At 37.5% G+C, this 20,990-nt stretch overlaps 1 protein-coding gene across 1 annotated transcript in view; it reads right to left on the bottom strand.

Annotated features, from left to right (window-relative positions):
* Positions 1 to 20,786, bottom strand: part of MINDY3 (MINDY lysine 48 deubiquitinase 3) — a 51,214-nt gene extending 30,428 nt beyond the window's left edge. The window contains exons 1-8 of the mRNA XM_088533567.1: positions 20,676 to 20,786; positions 12,241 to 12,320; positions 10,229 to 10,286; positions 9,602 to 9,775; positions 5,759 to 5,810; positions 3,695 to 3,809; positions 2,320 to 2,393; positions 1,712 to 1,791 (exon numbers count right to left, since the gene is read on the bottom strand). Of these exons, the coding sequence (XP_088389693.1) occupies positions 1,712 to 1,791; positions 2,320 to 2,393; positions 3,695 to 3,809; positions 5,759 to 5,810; positions 9,602 to 9,775; positions 10,229 to 10,286; positions 12,241 to 12,320; positions 20,676 to 20,772 (730 nt within the window). The 5' untranslated portion in view covers positions 20,773 to 20,786. The remainder of the gene's footprint in view (positions 1 to 1,711; positions 1,792 to 2,319; positions 2,394 to 3,694; positions 3,810 to 5,758; positions 5,811 to 9,601; positions 9,776 to 10,228; positions 10,287 to 12,240; positions 12,321 to 20,675) is intronic.
* Positions 20,787 to 20,990: the final 204 nt, after the last annotated feature.

Here is a 20,990-nt window from a genome sequence, read left to right as displayed (position 1 = left end):
AGTACCACCCAAGGTCATTTAAAAGAAAATGAATAGCTCTGCCTCTTGCCATAAAACTAGTGTCTCCTTTTTCAACATGAACTTTGCAAGTCTATTCCATCTTAAAAAGTGAAGAAATCAGAGTCTTAAAGTGCAGGCCCCAACTAATGATGAAGGTTTTAAAGTTTAATGACATTATCCTGATATGGTTGGTACACCGCCACCTAGTGACAAACCGACACAACAGAAATTCTTGGCACTGCTTGTTATTACAGTGTTGTTTTTCCACGTTAAACAGCTGCATTTCACACAAGAATGAAGGGAAGCTTGTTCTAATTAGCTATGTCTAATAAAATAAAAAGTTAGTGATTCAATACAAAATTGAAAATAAGTTCTGGCAAAAATATTCCCACAAAACCTCACAAAAAATAGAAAAATTGCAGAGAGATTCTTTGAGATCTCTATCCTCAGAACCTTCATACAGTCTTTCTCACAGGAGGCACTAATTGGGGTTTCTCTCTCCCAGGCAGCTTGTGGAAACTTCTCTCTAAAAAGCCACATGCAAAATTTGATTGAAACTAGTTGTGCCCACTTTGTGTAAGAGAGGGGAGACACAGGAACAGTCAATGGTCATGTAAGCTTCTTTTCTTCAGGAAACAAACAAATAAAAACTACAAACCCTCAAACTGCCTGCTTATTGTAACTTTGATAAAAAAAAGACATTAAAACATGAACAGTTTAAAGGGCATTATGTAAATAGGAGACCAAAGAGAAGGCTAGATAGTTTCAACTTGCTAATAAAAGCAGGGTACAGAAAATCTGATTAATAAAGTTTGCTCTGCTTGGACACTTTGCAATACCACAGGAGTTAGAGCTCTAACTACTTGTTAATTCATGGAGTTTGTAATTCAGCATCATCTTTGTCACTCACAAATTACCTGTTGATACTTGTAAAATAGTTTACAAGCAATTTTATAGATCATTTAGTATGATCTATGCAACTAAGATGACATCTAAATAGTTAAACAAGAGGTAAAGTAGCTTCATACACAATTTCTACATGAAAATGCAAAGCAAGTGACATTTTGAAATTTCAGTCTGGTAAGTGTATGTACTTATGATAACTGTTTCACTTATCTAGTTTTTTTCCCCCATCCTACACTGCAGCTGGAACATTCTCACTGCAGTTTCATCACTGCCTCTGCAAATATGCTGTGAACTACTTCTACATCCTCTTCTTTCTACTGTTCTTTAGTTACCCCTTTGCTTCTCTGTGACGCAGCTGCTTTCTTCTCACGTTCAGCTCGCTGACCACAAGACCCTCCCAGTCCTGTCTTACAAAGCTGCTTTCCAGGCAGCCAGTATCCGTAAGGTTAAAAGGGGTGAGGTTCCTGCCAGCCCATTTCTCTGGCTTCCTAAGTCCCTCTGAAAGGCAGCACTGCCTGCTCGTGTACTGACCACTCTCCCCAACTTGCTGGGGACGCACTCCGTTCTCTCACCCACCTCATCAGGTATTTTATAGTTGACCTTGCAGCAGAAAATCCTGTATTCACTGATCATGGTATCAGATTTTCTGCTCTTATGTTTTATTTCCATTTGAGGTTTATTTAAATCTAAGGACAGTAAGCAGAGACTATCAAAACAGAAATATGACATCTATTCCAAACCTGTTAAGTCAGTATTTCATTGCCTATGAAAAATATGGAAGAAATATAAAACGGAATCAACTTACTCATTCCTGAACATTCTCTGTCTCCATCCCACACATTAGAAACAGCATGTCCCGTCAACAGAAGGTTAATCAAGCTTTGGCTGTGTTATATAAAGAAATATAATTAGAAAATATTACGAAAAGGGACATAACTTATTTTTGAAAAGTGGTTATTTCTAATTAAATGAAAAGAATACTGTATCTCCTAGGGAGCTAAGCAGACGTTTTCTACTTACACTATTTTAAATTAGAGCATATATGTAGTTTGGCAATACTAATATGATCTCTTTCAAATAAAAAAAATTATATTAGAATTAAGCCCTGCATTTGAGAACTTCCCTAGAAAATTCAGCTACAAAAGAAACATTTTCTTAGGACCACTGACACACAAAATGGAAAAAGTGTGGAAACAGGAGGCTATATGAAGTGTTGCTTTTAACTGTTATAAAGTTAAAAGTGAATCCTTTCTGTGATGTAAAAAGTGAATCCTTTCTGTGATGTAAAAAAAAAAAAAAAAAAAAAAGAAAGAAAGAAAAGAAAAGAAAAGAAAGAAAAACCAGTAACAAAATCATTAGAAAACTACCCCATTAATCTATTTTATGTTGTAGTATCCATACTTTCAAGCTTACCTTCCATGACCATAAACAGGGTCTATCAATGGCTCAGCTGCATCTTCAATTTCATTTTTAATGTTTTCTATTCCCTGGAGAAAAATATAGGGTTTTTTGACCTCTCAAGGATGAAGAGCAACATTTATAACAACCGACTGCAATCATCAAACATCACAGAATGGTTTGGGTTGGAGGGTACCTCCGGAGTTCATCTCAGTCCAACCTCTGCCTCCTTGCTCAAGTAGCGTCACCTACAGCACATCGCCCAGGACTATGTTCAGGCCGAGCATCTCCAAGGAAGGAGACTCTGCAGTCTCTCCAGGCAACCTGTTCCAGTGCTCTGTCACCCTTACAGAAGTTTTTTTTTTTTCTCACATTCAGACAGAACTTCCTGTGTTTCAGTTTAGGCCTCTCATTCTGGGCACCACCAGCTTCTTTACAGCCTCTTTTCAGGAGTTTATACACATTGGTAAGATTCCTCCTCAATCTTCTCCAGGCTGAACAGGCCCAGCTCTCAGCATTTTCTCACATGAGAGATGCTCCAGTCCCTTCAACATCTCAGTTGCTTTTGCTGGACTTGCTCTAGTAGCTCTATTGTAGTCTCTCTTGTATTAGGTAGCCCAGAACTGAACACTGTACTCCAGACGCAGCCTTTCCAGGGCTGAGTAATCAGGGGGAGAATCACTTCTCAAACTGCTGGCTATGCTGTTCTTAATGCAGTCCAGGATATCATTGGCCTTATTGCTGGCTATAGTCAACCCATTGTCCACCGCTACCTTCTCCACAGAGCTGCCTTCCAGCAGGTCAGCCCGCACCTGTACTGGTGCATGGAGTTAGTGCCACCCAGGTGCAGGACACCACACTACTTTGCACTGAACTTCATGAGGTTCTTCTTTGCTCATCTCTCCAGCCCATGGAGATCCCTCCAAATGGCAGCACAGCCCCCTCGCATGTCAGTCACTCCTCACAGCTTTGTATCGTTAGCAAACTTGGTGCATTGGTGCACTCTGTCCCTTCATCCGGGTCACTGATGTGTCGAACAACACTGGACCCAGCAGTGACTCCTGTGACACATTGATAGCTACAGCCTGTTAAAGGCAGATGTTCTTAGGCAATGAATTGAGACTTAAACACACTTTTTCTTGAAGGCAGATGATCAGAATATGTTGGGCAGGATGTTACCAAATTTGTACTTCTTCCAGATAGGGGAAAAAAACACCAAGACTGAGCTTTTCAAGGTTTTGTCCTAGAAATCTATTACAACACCATACATATAGCATTGTATCCATGAACCTAGCTTTGGCTCTTCCTACAACTTTAAGGTTTACCTTCTACAGAAAAACAGTAAGGTAATCAAACTTTCTCTTGAAACAAACAAACAAAAAACCCAAACCTTTGTTAGTATCACAGAATATAGGAACAGCAATACTCCAAATCTGTTTGTCCACACAGAGTATTGATCCCAAACTGCATCCTTCAGTTCAGGGAAGTTTGTGAATGCTCGTTTACTAAAGAAAAGAAAACAAAACAAAACAAAGGTGAATGTATTTAGATGAAGCATTAGAATAGCAAAAACACAGCACAAATGAGAAATATTAAGACTTAACTTTGGATTGTCAAAAGAAAAATCAGAGCTAAAATGGGGTTATATACTCAAAACCACAGCAGCTATTCTGCGGTTAATGCAACTGCCACAGAGTCATTAGCATTTATCCATGAAAAAGTAGTAAATATTTCTGGAGCAATGTGCAAAAATGGCCCTAGTCTTCAAAGGCAAACATTAAGCATAGTTGCACACATTTGCAATAGAGCTGAGTGGCTTGAACAAACAGTTCTGCAAAACACTGTTAATAATGAAGTTGTGGATAGACTGTACGTCAGCAGAATCATGTTGGTGGTATGTATCGTTCTGGCAGACATTCAGTCCATGAACAGTGCGGATAACAGTGTTATCTTTCATGATAACATCTCATGTTCATCAGACGCTACCCTATTCAACAGACGGACCACTTTCTGAAACACAGCTTTTGAAAGTCGTTGTTCAGCCTTCAGAAGAAATCCAGCAAGAATTTTATTGTTCGATTCTAACTTGGAGAAAGTAAACTGTTCAAAACCACCAGTTGTAAATAAACATCCAGGAAAATATCTGGTTGCGAAATATTGTTGCTGCATGTCTTATAAGGTAATGCTGGTGGACCGTAAGTTTAAAAATAAAAAAAAAATAAATAATAAAAAACAGAGGGAAGGAAAAGATCCATGGGATTCCAGAGAAGTGATGTATTTACTATTTCTTGGGATATTCAGAGCTAAATACTGCTTTTCAGAAGACAAACATTAGCGCATACCAAGTTAATTCAAATCAGATCACATTCTTGGCTTATCTTTAAGTATACTATTTTCTTTTTCTATTTTTTCCCTACTTTTAGTAAATTTTTTTTTTAAATCTGCATACCTACACGAATATATTTAAATATGGGTTTACTCAGCCTAACACAGGAGATTTTTAAACTTCCTTTTTTCATCAACTGAGTATAGGAGGCAAAGACAGTTCTCAAACCTACCATTCAACTTGCTCTAAGGGGGTATATGCCAAAACGTTCATTTCAACTAGCACAGATTGGGAAAAGGTAATGTGGGCACCACAAAACCAAAAATGGCAGGGAAGTTCACCATTTGACTGGGCAAAGTTACAGAAATTACATACTCTTTCCTCTCTCTCTTCTTTCCTCATATGAAAATAAAGAGTACAACAAACTGATGACAATAATTGAGAATTATTTCAGTTTTAATTGTAACTTTTCCTATTTTCCATTTTCCAAATCTTTTTGAAGTTCCTTTGTTTTTTTTCTTCATCATCATTTATTTTTATGAAAATTAAATTATTAATTGGGAAAATAAATGGCAATTATGATTAAAGTCATTCAAATCATAAACTTTGCATTTGGACCCCAAAACCAACAGTGCTCAAGGTACATAAGATCAAAATAAGTCATGTCCTCTATTGTCTCCGTTCAGAATTAAGAAATCTCAACTGTCTCAAATCAGAGAAAAAAGAGTAGAAGCCAACTGTTTTTCTTGATTTTTTTTTCTCTCCAATATATATCATACAAGTATTTCAGTTAGGATCACTGTTTTAGAACACCACACAAAAATTTGAAGATTAATAACATTAACTTAGATATCCATCTTAATTAGTTGCATTCACATATTTGAAATTCAAGAGTTATCTGGGCAATTTTTCACATTATATGGCTCTATTTTTTAAGTAACTTTTATGTCTAAAATTATACCCATTTTAAATTTTAAAATGCAAATTTAAAAAAAAAAAAAAAAGGATTCCAAGCTTAACCTGGTGAGAAACAATTTAAAAAGCACCTTGACATATCCCTTTCTGGGGCTGTGAATATTAGTGTACTTTCAAAATATTGTATTTTAAATGTTCCAACATGTTACTTACTGAATTAATGCATGAAATCGCTCAAAGCCAAGCTCTTCGACAGCCAAGGCAGCTATACACAAGAGACACTTTTCAGCACTACACATGGCAAAAAATGACACAAGATACACACAGCAAGCTAGTATATTTTCAAGCTTAGTTATATTTTTAATCCTGCCTTGACATTCCTTTTTTTTTTTTTTATACTGACTAGTATAAGCTAATTTCCTGCAACATTAAGAGCCCATCATACAAATCTTTGACTACATCTCTATTGGGAGGTTATTCTAAGAGTAGTAAGTCACTGGAGTGGGTAGCCTTGAAAATATTTGCCAAAAGATGCTGTTGATTTTTTTTTTTTTTTTTTTTTTTTTTTTTTTTACAAATTATGACTGTAGTAAAGTCATCAAGCATAAGCGTACCAACTACATATTTTTGCAGGTTATTAAGGAGTATTATTTACTACCAAAAAGCAGGCATGATTATCTGGACCATTTTAGAGCAGTATCAAAGTAAGAAAGCTGTATTTTTTCATCAAATATACATTTGTATTATTGAGACTTTTTTTTTTGCTTTTTCCCTTTTAATGTTTATTTATTAGATACAATTAGAATTATTCCATACAGTGTTATGCATGCTAATTTTAAATAAGATTTTCATTGTTTTCAATTTATAATGGATAAATGGCCTTTCAAATGTAAGTGTCACCTCAAGAAAGAAAAAAAATACAGCATCTAGTGCCTTCCCAGGTTCAATAAACGCTTTATATCTTTATTCCTCTCACAACATTTCAAAATTGGAGAGATTAAATGAGTTTTTAAAAACAAGTTTTCTTTTACAAACAGAAAGCTATACTTGACAATTGTATTACTACACAATTCTTAGAGACATTTAAATATTAAGAATTATAGCAGTTTTTAATGCCACTTATGCCCATAATGATTTCATCTTTCAGTTAGTGAAAAAACAGATAGATCTACTTTTGAGAAAGACCACCTAGGGTCAAATAACTGGTAATGTCAAAGGCCAAACCATGTCGGATGATGCAGCCTCTGAATTCGACAGGATACAGTTCAGGCTGAGCTTCTGAAACACTTACTAGATTATTGATCAACTCTTCCCATGAATATTCCATGTTACAGCTTTTATGCCCTTTCTGACTGTATGTCAAGAAATGCATTTGATTGGCTTACATGTAAATACAACTGAATTTCTCTCCAGCAATAGAATGACACCTTAAAGCGATTTCTCCTGCAGAAATATGGAGGCATTAGTCTTAAGAGTGATTTTGTCTTAAAAACAAAACAAAAAAACAGAAATTGCAAAAGTCAGATTTTAAAGACTAAAATTAAAATTCTAAAAAACTGGGTTTTCTAACATTTTTGAAAAATCTAAAACAGAACACAAATCTACACTGCAGCAAAATTCCAAACTTTTTTTTTTTAATTAACAAGTATCCTTACAAGAAAGGATACTTTCTTTCTAACAAATTGCTGCAGGAGCTAAAAACAAAACAAACCCTCAGAACATAAGGGGTTTGCATGCAAAAAGTTTGATGGAATAAATTTTATAAAGTGATCTTTGAACCTGAGAACTTGCACTATTTCAGCTAACTGCATGGCCAACAACAACTTATTGGTATACACCACAAAAGCAGATGAAACAAATGCAATGAAATTCAGTAAGTGTGCTCAAATCCACCTTTTGTTCACATAGCTGGATTACAGTCAGTTTTATTCTGTTACTGTAGAACTGAGTGAAATGGTAGGAAAACTAGTGTTTAGAACAGACAACAAAGGGAAGGTAGAATAAATCCTACAGAGGAGTGTACATAGACAGAATCCAATCAAGGTTAACGGAGACAATATCTTATGGAAAGGAAAGAGAGCAGAAGCAGAGTATAAGCTGTAAAAGAAAGACAATTAGAATATATTTTTAAAGAATTTCTCTATTGTGTGTCTAATTATATTTCATGCACATTCCCATATTCAACTCCCAAACAGCCTACCACAGTGGAGCGGATCTGTAACACTCCCTGCTCATTCTGTCATCTCTAAACTCTTGCAAACCACAACCATGCTCCTTTCTACTCATTACAGCAACCAAATCAGAAATAGTTTTTTCTTGCACTATCAGTGACAAAATGACTATCTATATCTTTGTCCCCAGCCCAACCAAGTAAAAAAATAAATTTATTTCCATAGTTAATAGCAGGACACACACACATCTTAAAACAGAAAGTGTATTACATTATATAAGGCAACAATAAATACTGTTTGAACTATATAGCATACACAGAAATATGTTCTGTGTCTAGCGATGAAAGGAAAAAGTGAAGAACTAAAAAGTTTGAGATAGTTCATGATAGAAGACAATTGTTCATGGTAAACATATCCTGTTCTTCCCAAGCACATTCCAGTGCATAAAGTACAAGGTCAGGCAGAACTTGTAGACTTACAAAAAAATATAAAAAGTATAGATATGTAATAGTACAGATTATTTTACTCAGTGTCAGAGCTGACAGTAATAATGGAACTTGAGTCAAAAAAAAGACTTTCTGTTGGGCATATTTGCTACAAATAAAACTCCTTAAAAGGCAGCAATATATTAAAAAACAGGACAGCAAAAGCCTTTTTTTGCTCATTATGAAAATTTCTTGAAGGGGGGAAAAAATCTTCATAGACAACTGGAAAATCCACTGAAAGCAGTAATTTCAAAGTTATTACTGCTTCATTATTCTCATCTTCAAAAGAAAGAACAGATTTTTTTTTAACAGAAAAAGAGACACAACCTCTGTTTAATACTTCTTCTAAATTAAAAAATAATGAACTCTTAGCAAGTAACCTGCTTTTTTGATTAAGTGACATTATGATTATTTGACCAGTCTAAACCACCTGGAGCAATTCACAGAAGCAAATAAAGATGACTTTTACATAAAGAACTCCAGCATTACTTACTGCTAAAGCTCACAGTTCATACACAAACCTACTTGTACAATTACTACTTTGAAGCTATATCACAAACTGCAGAATAACATATATATTCCACCAAAAGATGGCACGTTTAAATTCCACCAAAAGATGGCACGTTTAAAAGCATGTTCTCTTGTGAGGAGTTTTTCATACTTCTGAAGGTTCATACTGGGAAAAAAAAAACTAGCAGAAAAAAAACTTATATTTTAACATTTTAGGTATCTCCTATTAAAAAGATTAAACACCATGCATCTCAATTATCATATGCACACTGAATAAAAATTTTCTATGTCACTGACCCCGCAGGGGTTGGTAGCACAGATCCCTCATCTCAGTGCAACACATGATGTTTACTAGGTCCTTGATGCCAATTATTTATGAAGGAATAAAGATGTTTGCAAAAGAAGGTAATAAAAAAATTCTAACCTACAAAAAATATTATTTTATCAAAAGATGATTTGGTCAAGCTGTATTGGAACAGCTAATGGTATCTGTAAGCAGATCCAGAGTAATACAGATTAGATGCTTTGCAGAATTTCTTATAAAGACTGAAGTAAAACAGCCATATGTAACAATTTCAAATATTCCTCCAGTGTTAAGAAGCACACAAATATTTCCATACCACAGAAAATTCAGGTCTTAACAAATTATAAAATCGAATTGAAAAGATTATACAAATTGCTGAGACTCAAGGGAAACAGGTAGAACTCCAGTGATACCACATTCCCTCTACAAAAAGGGGTCAATGTCTCAATTTACAGCGGAAAAAAATCTATTGTCATGGAATCACAAAGGCAAAAACCTAATCTATATAATAAAAAGCTGTAGGCCCTCAAAACAACAAAACAACTTCATAGAATGATAGATAATTTAAAACAGAAATACATCTTACAGGGTTGTTCCTCTTGACGACTAGATTCTGCAGGACTTTCAGAAATACTAGCAGTTTCTTCAGTTGTTTTTCCTCTTATCCATGTTGCCAGAGAGTATGACTCAGAATTATCAGAGCATGCCATTTCCAAAATATCACACAGTGTATGACAGAGAAGGTTCTTCTGCTCTTCTTCTGAAAGATCAGAGACCTACATGAATTGAATTGCTGCTAATAAGTATTTCAAATATTTTTAATAACTAATATATAATTAGATTACTGCTTTCTAAATAATTATTTCAGCTTACCAATTTTTATATTATTAATGTTAACTGCTGTGCTGGGCCAGAAAATTATAAAGTTGTCTTCACAGAAGTGTTTTAATATGATTTTTAATCCAGTCCTTATACTAATAATGGGTTCCAATTAATCTAATATACAAGCACACAAATCCTGCAGATTGCCATTGATCTCACAAATGAGAATTTGGAGACCAGCAATATACATACTGTCTACCTCCTATAAAATGGCATAGCAGTATAGTTAAATAAAAAACAAGCATATGACAAGCTAAACTCTTTGCACTGTGACTTGCCTTAGATATTATGGAAAAAAAGAAAAAAAAAAAAAAAAAAGTGGTCTTGGTACCTGGACAGTCTCTCCAAGCAGACTTCTCACTGGTAAAAAGCCTCTTCAAAAGGAATGCCTTCAGAATCAAAGTATCAAATAATTGTTAAAATGCAAAACACATTACGTTCAAACCCCAGGGATGCCTCAAATCCACCCAGAGAGCATATCTGCATAAACAGTTCCAGACTCATGGGACTGTAGTAGTGGAGGGAAAAATACTTCGCTGAATTCAACTGAGAAGACAACTCTGGTAACGCAGAGATCATTTAAAACCTCTCTAGTGGTTAGAAAGCTCACCTGCTTGAACAATTCTAAGCCCTAACTTGAAGAAACCTATACACCTCCAAATCCCTGTTCCATTTTTTCCTCAAACCTCATGTTACAATTCAAGTATCTATAACTGATAAGTTCTAGGTTACAAAGGAACAAACAAAAGTAGCACCTTCCATGAAAGCAGCAACCACGGGAAGCAGGTTCTTGCTTTCTAAAGGCTACGGGATGTGCTACTTCAAATATTTGCAGCACCTGAAACAGCTCCTGAATTTTCACTTCTTCACTGACAGACTCAGTTGCCTACCTGGCTCTCACACCATAGTTTTTCATAACTCATAGCTGCAGTTGGCACTACAAGATCTCCATGTTTGATCCCTTCTTCCTTCCCTAGCTAAAAACTCAGCTGACTTTTAAATTTGCTTTAAAATAGTTTATTTCAAGGAAATTAAATTATGTACAAATAAGCTGGCAAAAACACCATCTATGAAACATTTGATTTGGTAAAAGCTCAACTTTTCCTTAATTTCTCAAGGAGAGAGCTGCTCTGATTCATCCCTCCAGCACTCCTGCTAAATAAAAAGCCTGCAATTCTCACATCCCAATCAGACATGCTGCCTCTGGTCACAACAGAGACAGATAAAGAATTAAGCCATGTCAGAAAGTGCAAGCCATGATAAAATACAAAAGTCCTACTCATAATTCACAACCTAAACAAGGGATGCCCCTTCCTCTGGAACATGTCTTTCCGTGTGATCAGCACTGGGATGACTCATGGCCTGCATGTGGACACTGCTGATTATCACAGCACACCTGAAATGCAAGCAACCCCGTGACAGCAGTTCTTCTCATTCCACCATCAGATTCACACTAATGGGAGACTTAACGACACGTGTCCCCTGTCAGGGGACATAGTCTCTACACAAATATAGGCACATCTGTGCAGTTTGTCTGTGTGCAAGAGAAGGCAAGAGCAGGTTACCAGAAAAACTAACCTGGCCTCAGTGTCTGTCTGTCTCTACATGACACTCCAAATACAATAAAAGAGTAGCTGCAAATTAAACTGTTGGCAGAGAGCAGGTTCAGATCACAGGTTTTAGCTCCAAATCAGAGATGGGGTTGCCCCAGAAATAGTATTTCAAAGGGTATGCACATAGGCTAAAAGATGCAATGAATTCACCAAACTTCAACATCACAGACACATGAGCATGTTCAGGCACTGAAATTCTAAACAGGTGCCTAGAATAAAATACATTAATCTGACAAGCTTCTCCTCAACTATTTTGCTAACTAGGATTGGGATATTTCTCTTCTTCTTATATAATAAATCTAGATAGGTTTGAAACTAAATTACTTCAGGTATTTCTAATGCAATTAGCTTAAACAGTTTTTTTTTGACACAGATATTACCCTTTGAGGAAAAGGTAATTTGAGGCATGAAAAAAGATGAGGCTTTCACTTTCACAACAATTTCATTTATATTTATCAATCCTCCACTGCTCTCCTTTACTGTGCATTGCCCACTTTAAAGTTGCCTCTTCTTGGATCAACCTTCTGCACTTCCTCAAACAAGACAACCTCTGAAAACTTATGCTTAAAACCAGCCCATCTCTGCTTTCTCTTGTACTCAACCTTTTGCCCCCTCCACACTACAACCATGAAATAGGATAAAATTATCTGCAATAATTTTTATACTGAGAGGAAAGATGACATTTGGGGCTTATAAATTTCAAGGTATTCTTGCAATAAATACATCTTACCTGTACAGGTGCAATCACTGCACAAGGGCCACCTTCAAATTGCTCTAATGCAGTTGATTCAGATTCACTAAAGACAAATCCTGGTAAATGAAAACAGCCCACATTTGGTAAAACATGTAAAACAACCATGCTTTTATATACATTCCTCCTTAAAAGAAATGACATCTGCTTTATTCATCTTTAAAGATTACCAAATTTTCTAGATTGTTTTTTCCCTCATGATGCAACAGAATCTGGTTAAAGTACATGAAAAAAAGTCATGGATATGGGGAAGAGCAAAGAGAAGAATTATTTATTTCAGCAGAATAATTACGACCACAGAGGGTCAGCAGATAAAGAAGCAAAAGGATTATTAAAAGTGAGACCTTTAAAAGCTGACTCAGTACAGTAATTGTAGTTGGATGCTCAAGTCATAATACAGAATTTTATCTCTTATAAACAATTTTAATTGATTTGTAAGTGGTAAAATACGTCCTGTATCGTACTTTAAAAGCCCTTTGGCAATTCACTGAAAATAGGTAAGGCATTTCTATTCCCTATTAAGGGCACAGTACACCTCCACTGATCTCATTTTTTGCCCTCATTTGCTTTTGCCAAATGCCTATTAAGCCTGAAATACGCTGAGTAACTTCATTCATGCTTTTTTCTTTTGTTGTTTTTTTTTTCTTCAGAAGATACATCATATTTATTGATATACCAGATTGCCTTCCCCCAACTCCATCTTTAAGGGATTCCTCCCCCCTCTTCCAGTTTTATCTTAGAGTTACATAATACAGAAAATGCTGGAACCATTATTACCAATAGTTTACAAGAGCATTGCCCTTAAACATTTTCTCTTTGAGATATGTAGAATCCTAGCTTACCTTTCGCTTAGATAAAAACATGCACAATTACCTTGATGAAACTGATGCACAACAACTTACTCATAGTAATATTTTACATTATTCTTAAGTGCTGATAAGATTGTGCTCAAGTGATTCTAGTTCGATGTAATCTAACAACCATGCAGCAGCAGCCAGCAGCTGACAAGGGCAAGCAAGTGGGAGCAAGGAAAAAGATTAGGATGCAAACACTTCTCTTCATAGCAATGCCAGTCTCAGTAGGAAGATATTTAGTGCTTCTCTCCTACCATTTCTCCATTCCCCAATTCCACCTCATTACGATTCAGGTATATCAGAAGGGTCTCTACTTCACAGATATGAATTTGAATGAGGGAAACGCACCCCAGAGCAGACCTCCCCATCACTGCATGACAGGTACACTATACCAGCAGCACGAGAGGACTACCACGTATTTCTGTAGGCTGTATTTCCACAGAGAAATGACAGTCATTTAACAACAGTGGAAAAATAATGCAAAATGGATCAATATAGTCACAGTTCTTAAAAACTGGGCTTTCTCCTGTATCTTACAACAAAGCTCCTGTTCTTTCTGAACATCAAATGTACATTGCGATAGCATATTTCGTGCCCAAGGATCAGATGTTCATAACGCCTATTTACCTTGATCCCGCACCACCTAATTTGGCAGCAAAGCTTCGTTAATCCACACTACGGCCAAAGTTTACGCTAGTGCCAATGCATTCACCTGTGCACATGCCCTATTAAGAAGCATCACTAGTCATTTAAATTATCTTAATTAGTTGTGCAGGTTTATCCATATTAGAAGCCAAGTTTTTCCCTAACTTGAAGTGTTAACGCATGCATCTTCACACACTGCAACTGTACTGATTTTAGTTGTTTTAATGATTTAATCACTACAGTAAAATGACATACTTGGTCATGGCACCATTTAACCACACTTAAGAAATATCATGGATTTATTTCACATTCTTCAGGGTTCTGATAGAGAGCATGAACTGTCTCTGTTTACCACTGCACTCTTTTTCAAATTGCTTCCTAAAAACAATAAAGAAAATCATGAGTGACCTACTAGCGGGAATTCATATTTGGGACAGACAATAAGACAACACCAAAATTAGTATTATACAGAATTTGCCAGAACACAGTCATAGAAGGGAATTAAAGCATATATAATGCCTATAGCAATATTTCATTTATTTTTACTAGAAAGCTGTTTTATGCTTAACATCAAGATTCGAAAAGCTGTTTAGCATATAATAGGCTTCAGAATTTTGGTCTTGCCTTTTTTTTTTTTTTTTTTTTTTTTTTTAGAACTTCTACAAACTACCCAGTCAGCTCAGGCAGAATTTCAGAAACCAGCAATATGAAGCTCAGCTGGGTGGAAGGCTACTTCAACCTGTAATTCTACTGTTTTTCTTGCCCTCTACAACCACCACATTGTGGATACTCTTAAATACTGATCAACCCAAAGCCCTTCCCTTGCATATCAATTTTCCTCCTTTCCACCAGGATTATAGCATGCCTGATCTTGCCTAGTTTCTAGTTAACTCTCAGTCTTAACATCTCACATCTATCACACATCTCCCTTCACTCTTAAGATGAAGCTTCAATAGCAAAATGCATGCAACCCAGATGAAAATCATTTTCCCTGTCTGCCCTTTATCTGTATGCACCATCATCATCATTTATCCATAAGAGACATAAAATAACATCATCATTCACCTTCCTCCTCATTTTAACACTATCAACTGTTCTATTGACTCTATTTCTTAAGGAGCTTAAGTAGATCTTAATTTCAGTTGACAATTAAAGTACCTCCAGCATTTTCACCTACAGTTTCTGTATTATTTCCAATCTGTCTTTATATTCTTTACCCACCATCGGTCATATGAAAAAAAAATTATTCTTATTTCCTAGAATTTAACATTCATAAAGACTCATGTTTCTTTACCTCCAACAACTAAATCTTAACCTACATATAGGTTATCAATGCAAATGTATGACTTCACTATCTACTCTTTTCTTTTATCTTATACTCCACAACATGGAGTAATGCTACAAACTTTGTCTGGTTTTCTACTTTGTCCATCTTCATTCTTGCCTATATCTTTTTTCTTATTTGCCTATTTCTAAAGCAAACACATGTATTTACATCCAAGACATCCTAGACATTACTGTCACTATCCTTTCACAAAAAGGGTTTGACTTCAGCTACATTAGAAAAACGACATGACCATTCTGTGATACAGCCAGCCACAAGATGCAGTACTATTTTCTTACCCTCTTTATGCTTGGCCAGCCTCTTCTCTCACCATGCAATTGTATCCCACTCATTTTTGAGGTGGGATCCAAGAACTGTCTGATGGAACTACTATAATTTTTATTTTACCATTATTATCAAGCTTTAAGGTACCTAGAAGACAACATATCATCCTTTCCGTACAGCTGTGTGTAGAATGACAGATGCATCTTACATGGGGCCTTGGGTTATCAAAGTGTAGTTTTGAAGCAAACAGAATTTTATAATTTTCTGTGAGTGGGAGAAAAAAAAAAAAAAAAACTTGATACACAAACGGGAAAAAGGGTTTGCTACAGCAACACCACAATAAATCTCTACTTAATGGGTTGTAGATAAAGGGCCAGGACATCCTGGAAGGGTTTGAGCAAAGTAACAAAATGACCTTGTAGGCTACCAATGAGTTGGGCACCAAGCCACTAGGAAAACAAGGTGAGGTTCCTAACTATCTGCCCTTCTTCACTTTTTTTTTTTTTGTCAAACAAAAAAACCCCAAAATCCTGCCAAACATCTGAATTTTGACAAATATGTATCCTGATAAATGTTCTCGATATGAGAACTCCAAGAGCTTTCATTTTCTTGAAAACTGTCAACCACAGTCAGAGGACAGACTCATTAATACTGTATCGTTTCTTAAGCATATGCCCTTCCCTTCTTGGAACCAAGTAGCAAAGGAACAAAGGAACAAATGAGAGTTTGAGATATTTCAAATTCTTCCCGCTCAGCATCTATTCTAACTACATAAACTAACAAGTCATTTGTCAGAAAATGTATTTTTTCATTCACTTAGCAACTTAATTTACATGCTCACAGCCCATTTTTGCACAGTGCATAGTGTCTTGCACAGCAACCAGTGTCTTCTATTCTTCCTGTGAAATGGTCCTGAAGAGGCTGTTCCTTACATGCAACAAGCCAGACAGTCTCTCATATAACTAAGCTTTTCCTCCAATGCCTAAATTTTCATTCTGCAAGCTGCCTGGCAGCTCCAATTCCTCCTGTCCAGTGCAAAATGCAATTCACATCCCCAGATGGAGAAACTCCTAATAATGCAAATAATACTGGGCAACTGGGAAGTCAGGGAAGGTCCTGGTTCACGACTTCTCTAGAAGCTTTGGTTTCAGTTTGATTTTGACTTTAATCAAGTGAATGAAGTGTCCTGTGAACCAGGAACCCTGTAGTTCAATCAGCTTTAATCTGCCAAAGTATTACTATCAGAAAATTCTTTCACATCTCAATGTGAAAGACTGGCTCTTCCCCAGTCAATTACTTCACAAGGGGTTTTGCATTCTACAGAATGAATTCGTTATTTTTATGATACAACTGTGCATTGCAGCAGTATGTGAAATAATCACTTAAGCTATTTAATAGAAAGGAGTTTGACTGCCCCCAGCATTATCTTATCAAGACAGCAAGATGTGGTTATTTTGCCTATAAACGGAATACCAGTTTCCCAAAACAAATATACTATTCCAACAGAAAGAAAAAGTCTGCCAGTATAAAGTTGAGAACAGAAATCCTTCCCAGAGAAAGCTCTCTCAGGTTACTGTTCTCAGTAGAACATTACTGTCTCTTTTTCAAAAGTTACTATCCTCTCACATTTAATAGCAGTATTGTTTCTATAAACAAGAAAGACCACATCTGAATGAGTAAAATTTTCTATTTAAATTGAAGTTCTAAGTCAGTAGTTCTAAGTAGTTTGGGTTTTTTTTTTTTTTTAGGAGATCTCAATGCATTTTAAATTTATGTGCAAAATCCTGGCATCAGTCATCACTTGTAACATCTAAACTACTAGAAGTTACAAGTCAAGACAGAGCCTTTAAATGCAGCCCACAGATCATCACTTGAAAAATCAATCACCTAGGTTTGCCTGGCTTTTTTTTTTTTTTTTTAAACAGACATTGGTAGGGCAGCAGTTTTACAAAGAGCTCCACCAAAAGACCTGAGTGGAGCTGAAAAGAGACAATAACTTAGAGTAGACAAGCAGTAACAGGTAGATGGAGGTGGGTCAGTAGGTGGAACCATCTGTTCCTACAGACCAGCTTTTTGTGTAGTCAACATCAGTCTATACCCTGTAAATATTTTGAAAAAAAAATATTCTTTTCTTCCTGATTAACTCTGCTCTAAGTAGTGTGGGACTCAAAGAGGTAGAAAGCAGAGAGAAATGCAAATACTCTGTAATCCCTCATTATCAATGCATTAAAAACTACTATTTCTCTCTAATTACCCAAACCAATTAAAGGTTATCAAATTAAACTTGGAGCAACTTTTCAAATTGCTACTTCTGCTTACGACTTGAATATGGCATTTATATTGTTTTCCCTCAAAATGTTTACTCATCTAGCAAAAATATTGTTCCCTAGAAACCTTGACTTGATAGTTTTCTAACAGTATGACAAATCCCATTAAGATAAAAATGATACTATAGGATTCACTTTCTCAACTAAGGCTGTAGAGAAGGTCAATTTGATGATGTTAAAATGAGAAAAAGTTCCGGGCATGTAAAAGGAGAAATCTGAAAAGAATATGGGAAAAAGAAAGTTGTCAATCTATCCATCCAATTTGAGATAGAAGTTGAAGACCACCTGGAAAAACAGATCAAATACATTTTATATACATATTCAACCATAGATGCCTTTACAGAAGGCATTTACACTTGAACTGTAGACTTAATACCTTCATAGTATGCTACAGGTTTCCCGCTGAAATTAAGTATTTATTTTGAAAAGACTCTTTTACCATTTTATTTCTGAATACAAATAATAAAACATCTTAGGAAATTCTGAAAGGATGTCTGAACTCGGACCGGCCAGACATTCATAGCTGGGCTGTGTGCCTGCAGGCAGATCTCAAGAATGGCTTTATGAATGGAATCTGTCACTTGGATTAAAGAAGAAAAACAATTCTAACATAGGTATTTTCTTTATGCTTCGGGCATCTGCCTAACTCCTCCCCACATCATTGTATCTACACCAGGAAATGCTGATGGCCAGACTAAGCCTTTGTCATATATTCCTCCAAGCCCACTCTTAGGATTTTGATTCCCTAGGATCAAACTGTATCTTCCCATGCAATCCCATAAAAAGATTTTTCTTATATGTCAGCTTTGCAGCCAGGCCTTTATGAAGTTAGCAATCAAAATAACATAGCTGCCAGTGGGGCAAACTGGGGGAATTGCTTTTAATTTTTGAGTTGGCACTTCATCTTCAAACAGCATAGCTACATAGCGAGGTCAGTTCTGCCAACTGGCACTGATCAGTTTATGTTCACTTTGACCAAGTGAATATGATGTGATACGAAGTTTGGTGTGTGCTCACGACTCTCAAACTACAGCTGCTATCCTTTCTGGGAAATGCACTAGTTTGAGTCTTGCATTCCTTTCCTGAAGGATTTCTAAATATAAATTACAGATTTCAACTTCCCGATAGCTTGAGAAGGATCAGAACAGGTCTGAAATAATACTAGTGTTTTTACAACATCTTAGAAAAAACAGTCTGTTTAAGTGAACATATGTTTTGTACATCTTTTATTCTCTTCCTACATCTGATGCGAAACAAAAGGCCTTCTTTACAACTTCAAACCTTCAGGAAATAACAAAGCTTCAGAAATAGCCTTGCAAAGGGTATGTAAATGGTTTTGCACTTTTCTACATAGGTAACTCAAGGTAGTGTGTCAGCATAATACTTTTGACCAGTGCAAGGTACAAAGTGCATTTTGTGAGTCCTGCTACAAGACCTTCGAACACATTCAAACTCACTGTCATGTGTTTTTACTGATTGCAAATGAACGCAAAACTGATTATATTAAATACAGTGTAGAGGAAGGGAACACCACACAGTATAGTCGTATGACCTTGTACAAAGGCAGATTTGAAATAATAGCAGCCTTCCCAGGAGCCACCAAGAATACGAGAGGCCTCTTCCATTCATCTGTCACAGTTCTGGGTATTACAGCACACATTTCAATTCATTTTGCAGGTTATATTATTTTGTGCATAAATAAAATGCATCTTGAAAATCAGAACGCAGGTAATTAATATTACCAGTAGGGGAAATAGAAAACTCCTTTTAGATGACTTTGTAAAAATACTTCTTGCAATAAAACAGAGGCCCTCTGATAAAACTTAAAGAGGTACCTGAGAAAAAAAATAAATTCCAGTAAAAAACAGCAATTCAGTAGAAAAAAATAATGGTTACAGGAGCTCTGTTTTAATTTCAGAATTTGGGGGGAATTTAGCAATTCATTTTATAACTATTTCCCACCGAATTATCTAATCATAGACTAATCTAGGGAAAAATATATGAGTGACTATTAATGCCCTAGGCTGTGTGACAGGGGAGAAGCTGTGCAGCTCCCAAATCAACATCACACATTGATCTGCTGCAACTACCCTACGCACACGATGAAACTCTCAAGGTAGAGAGAACATCCAACCAAGCTAACTTTGCCCTGAGGTCTGTACCCATTAAAAATAAAATCTATAAATTCCACTAACATTTGTTAACTATCTCCAAGAGATTTGGGGTTTGTTTATTATGATCTTCATAAATTGTTACTAGAATCCTTTGAAGCTCAGTTACGGAGAAAGCTATCCATACTCTCTGCCAGGATAGGAAGGCAAATTGACTCCTTACATATCATTTCTATTCATAAGCCTCTGGATGAGGCATTGCAGTTGTAGTTTTGAAATAGCACCAGGAAGTCTCCACCAAGGAGGAGTCATATGCTACTTTATTCTTGCTTAATCCTGAAGACAGCATGCACCTGCTTCAATTTCTAAAGGATTAGAGAGGAACTAAATAATTAAGAATTAAACTCGTTCCAAAAACCTACAGGTGTCTCCCTCGGGCTTGACCCTACACGTGAGGAGACGATGTGTCATTGCCTCGCTCTCGGTAAACAAGAATAACGGTGTATTCCTTACACCGACTACGCGAAATGCCTGGAACGCGACAGACTCGTTTCCTTCGCTCCTTGGGTTCCCTGCGGAGATGCGCGAGGGAAGGCGCGGGCCGCGCCGGGATACGCGCGTGTAACAAGTGAATCTGCTGCATCATTTCTGCCCTGGGCCGCGGGCCGGCTCGCGGACAGAAACGGCCGCGAGGAGCCGCGCTCCTCGCGCGGAGACCCTGCCCGCCCCGTGAAACCGCGGTCAGACACAACCACAAACCCGCCAACGGACGAGACACCGCGGGGACCAGCGAAGGGGGCGCGGAGCGGGAGGGCGGCGCGGCCGCCTGGGCGGAAGGGGCCCGGCGGGTGCCCCCGCCCGCAGGTACCTTGCGCCCAGCGGCAGAAGATGGTGTCAGCGAGCCCGCGGGGCCCGGCCTTCCTGCCCCACACGAGCTGCACGAGCTCCTGGCCCGCCTCCGACATGGCGGCCGGGCGGCGGCGGCGGCCCCGGGCCGGGCGGGCGGGCGCGCGCGCGAGGCGGCGGCGGCGGCGGCTCCGCGCAGGGGCGGGGCCGCGCGGGCGGGGGAGGGGCGGAGCGCGCGGCCGCCGCGGGGACTGCGCAGGCGCCGCCCTCCCGCGCCCCCTCCCCCAGGAGGCGCCTGAGCTTCCGCGGGGCGGTGCCTCGGCGGCCGTTAGCGGGG

This window comes from Tinamus guttatus, unplaced genomic scaffold (genome assembly GCF_059628265.1).
Source record: "Tinamus guttatus ecotype Peru unplaced genomic scaffold, ASM5962826v1 Tinamus_guttatus_pri_ptg000509l, whole genome shotgun sequence".
Lineage (NCBI taxonomy): Eukaryota > Metazoa > Chordata > Aves > Tinamiformes > Tinamidae > Tinamus > Tinamus guttatus.
This window is presented reverse-complemented; position numbering and strand designations above follow the sequence as displayed.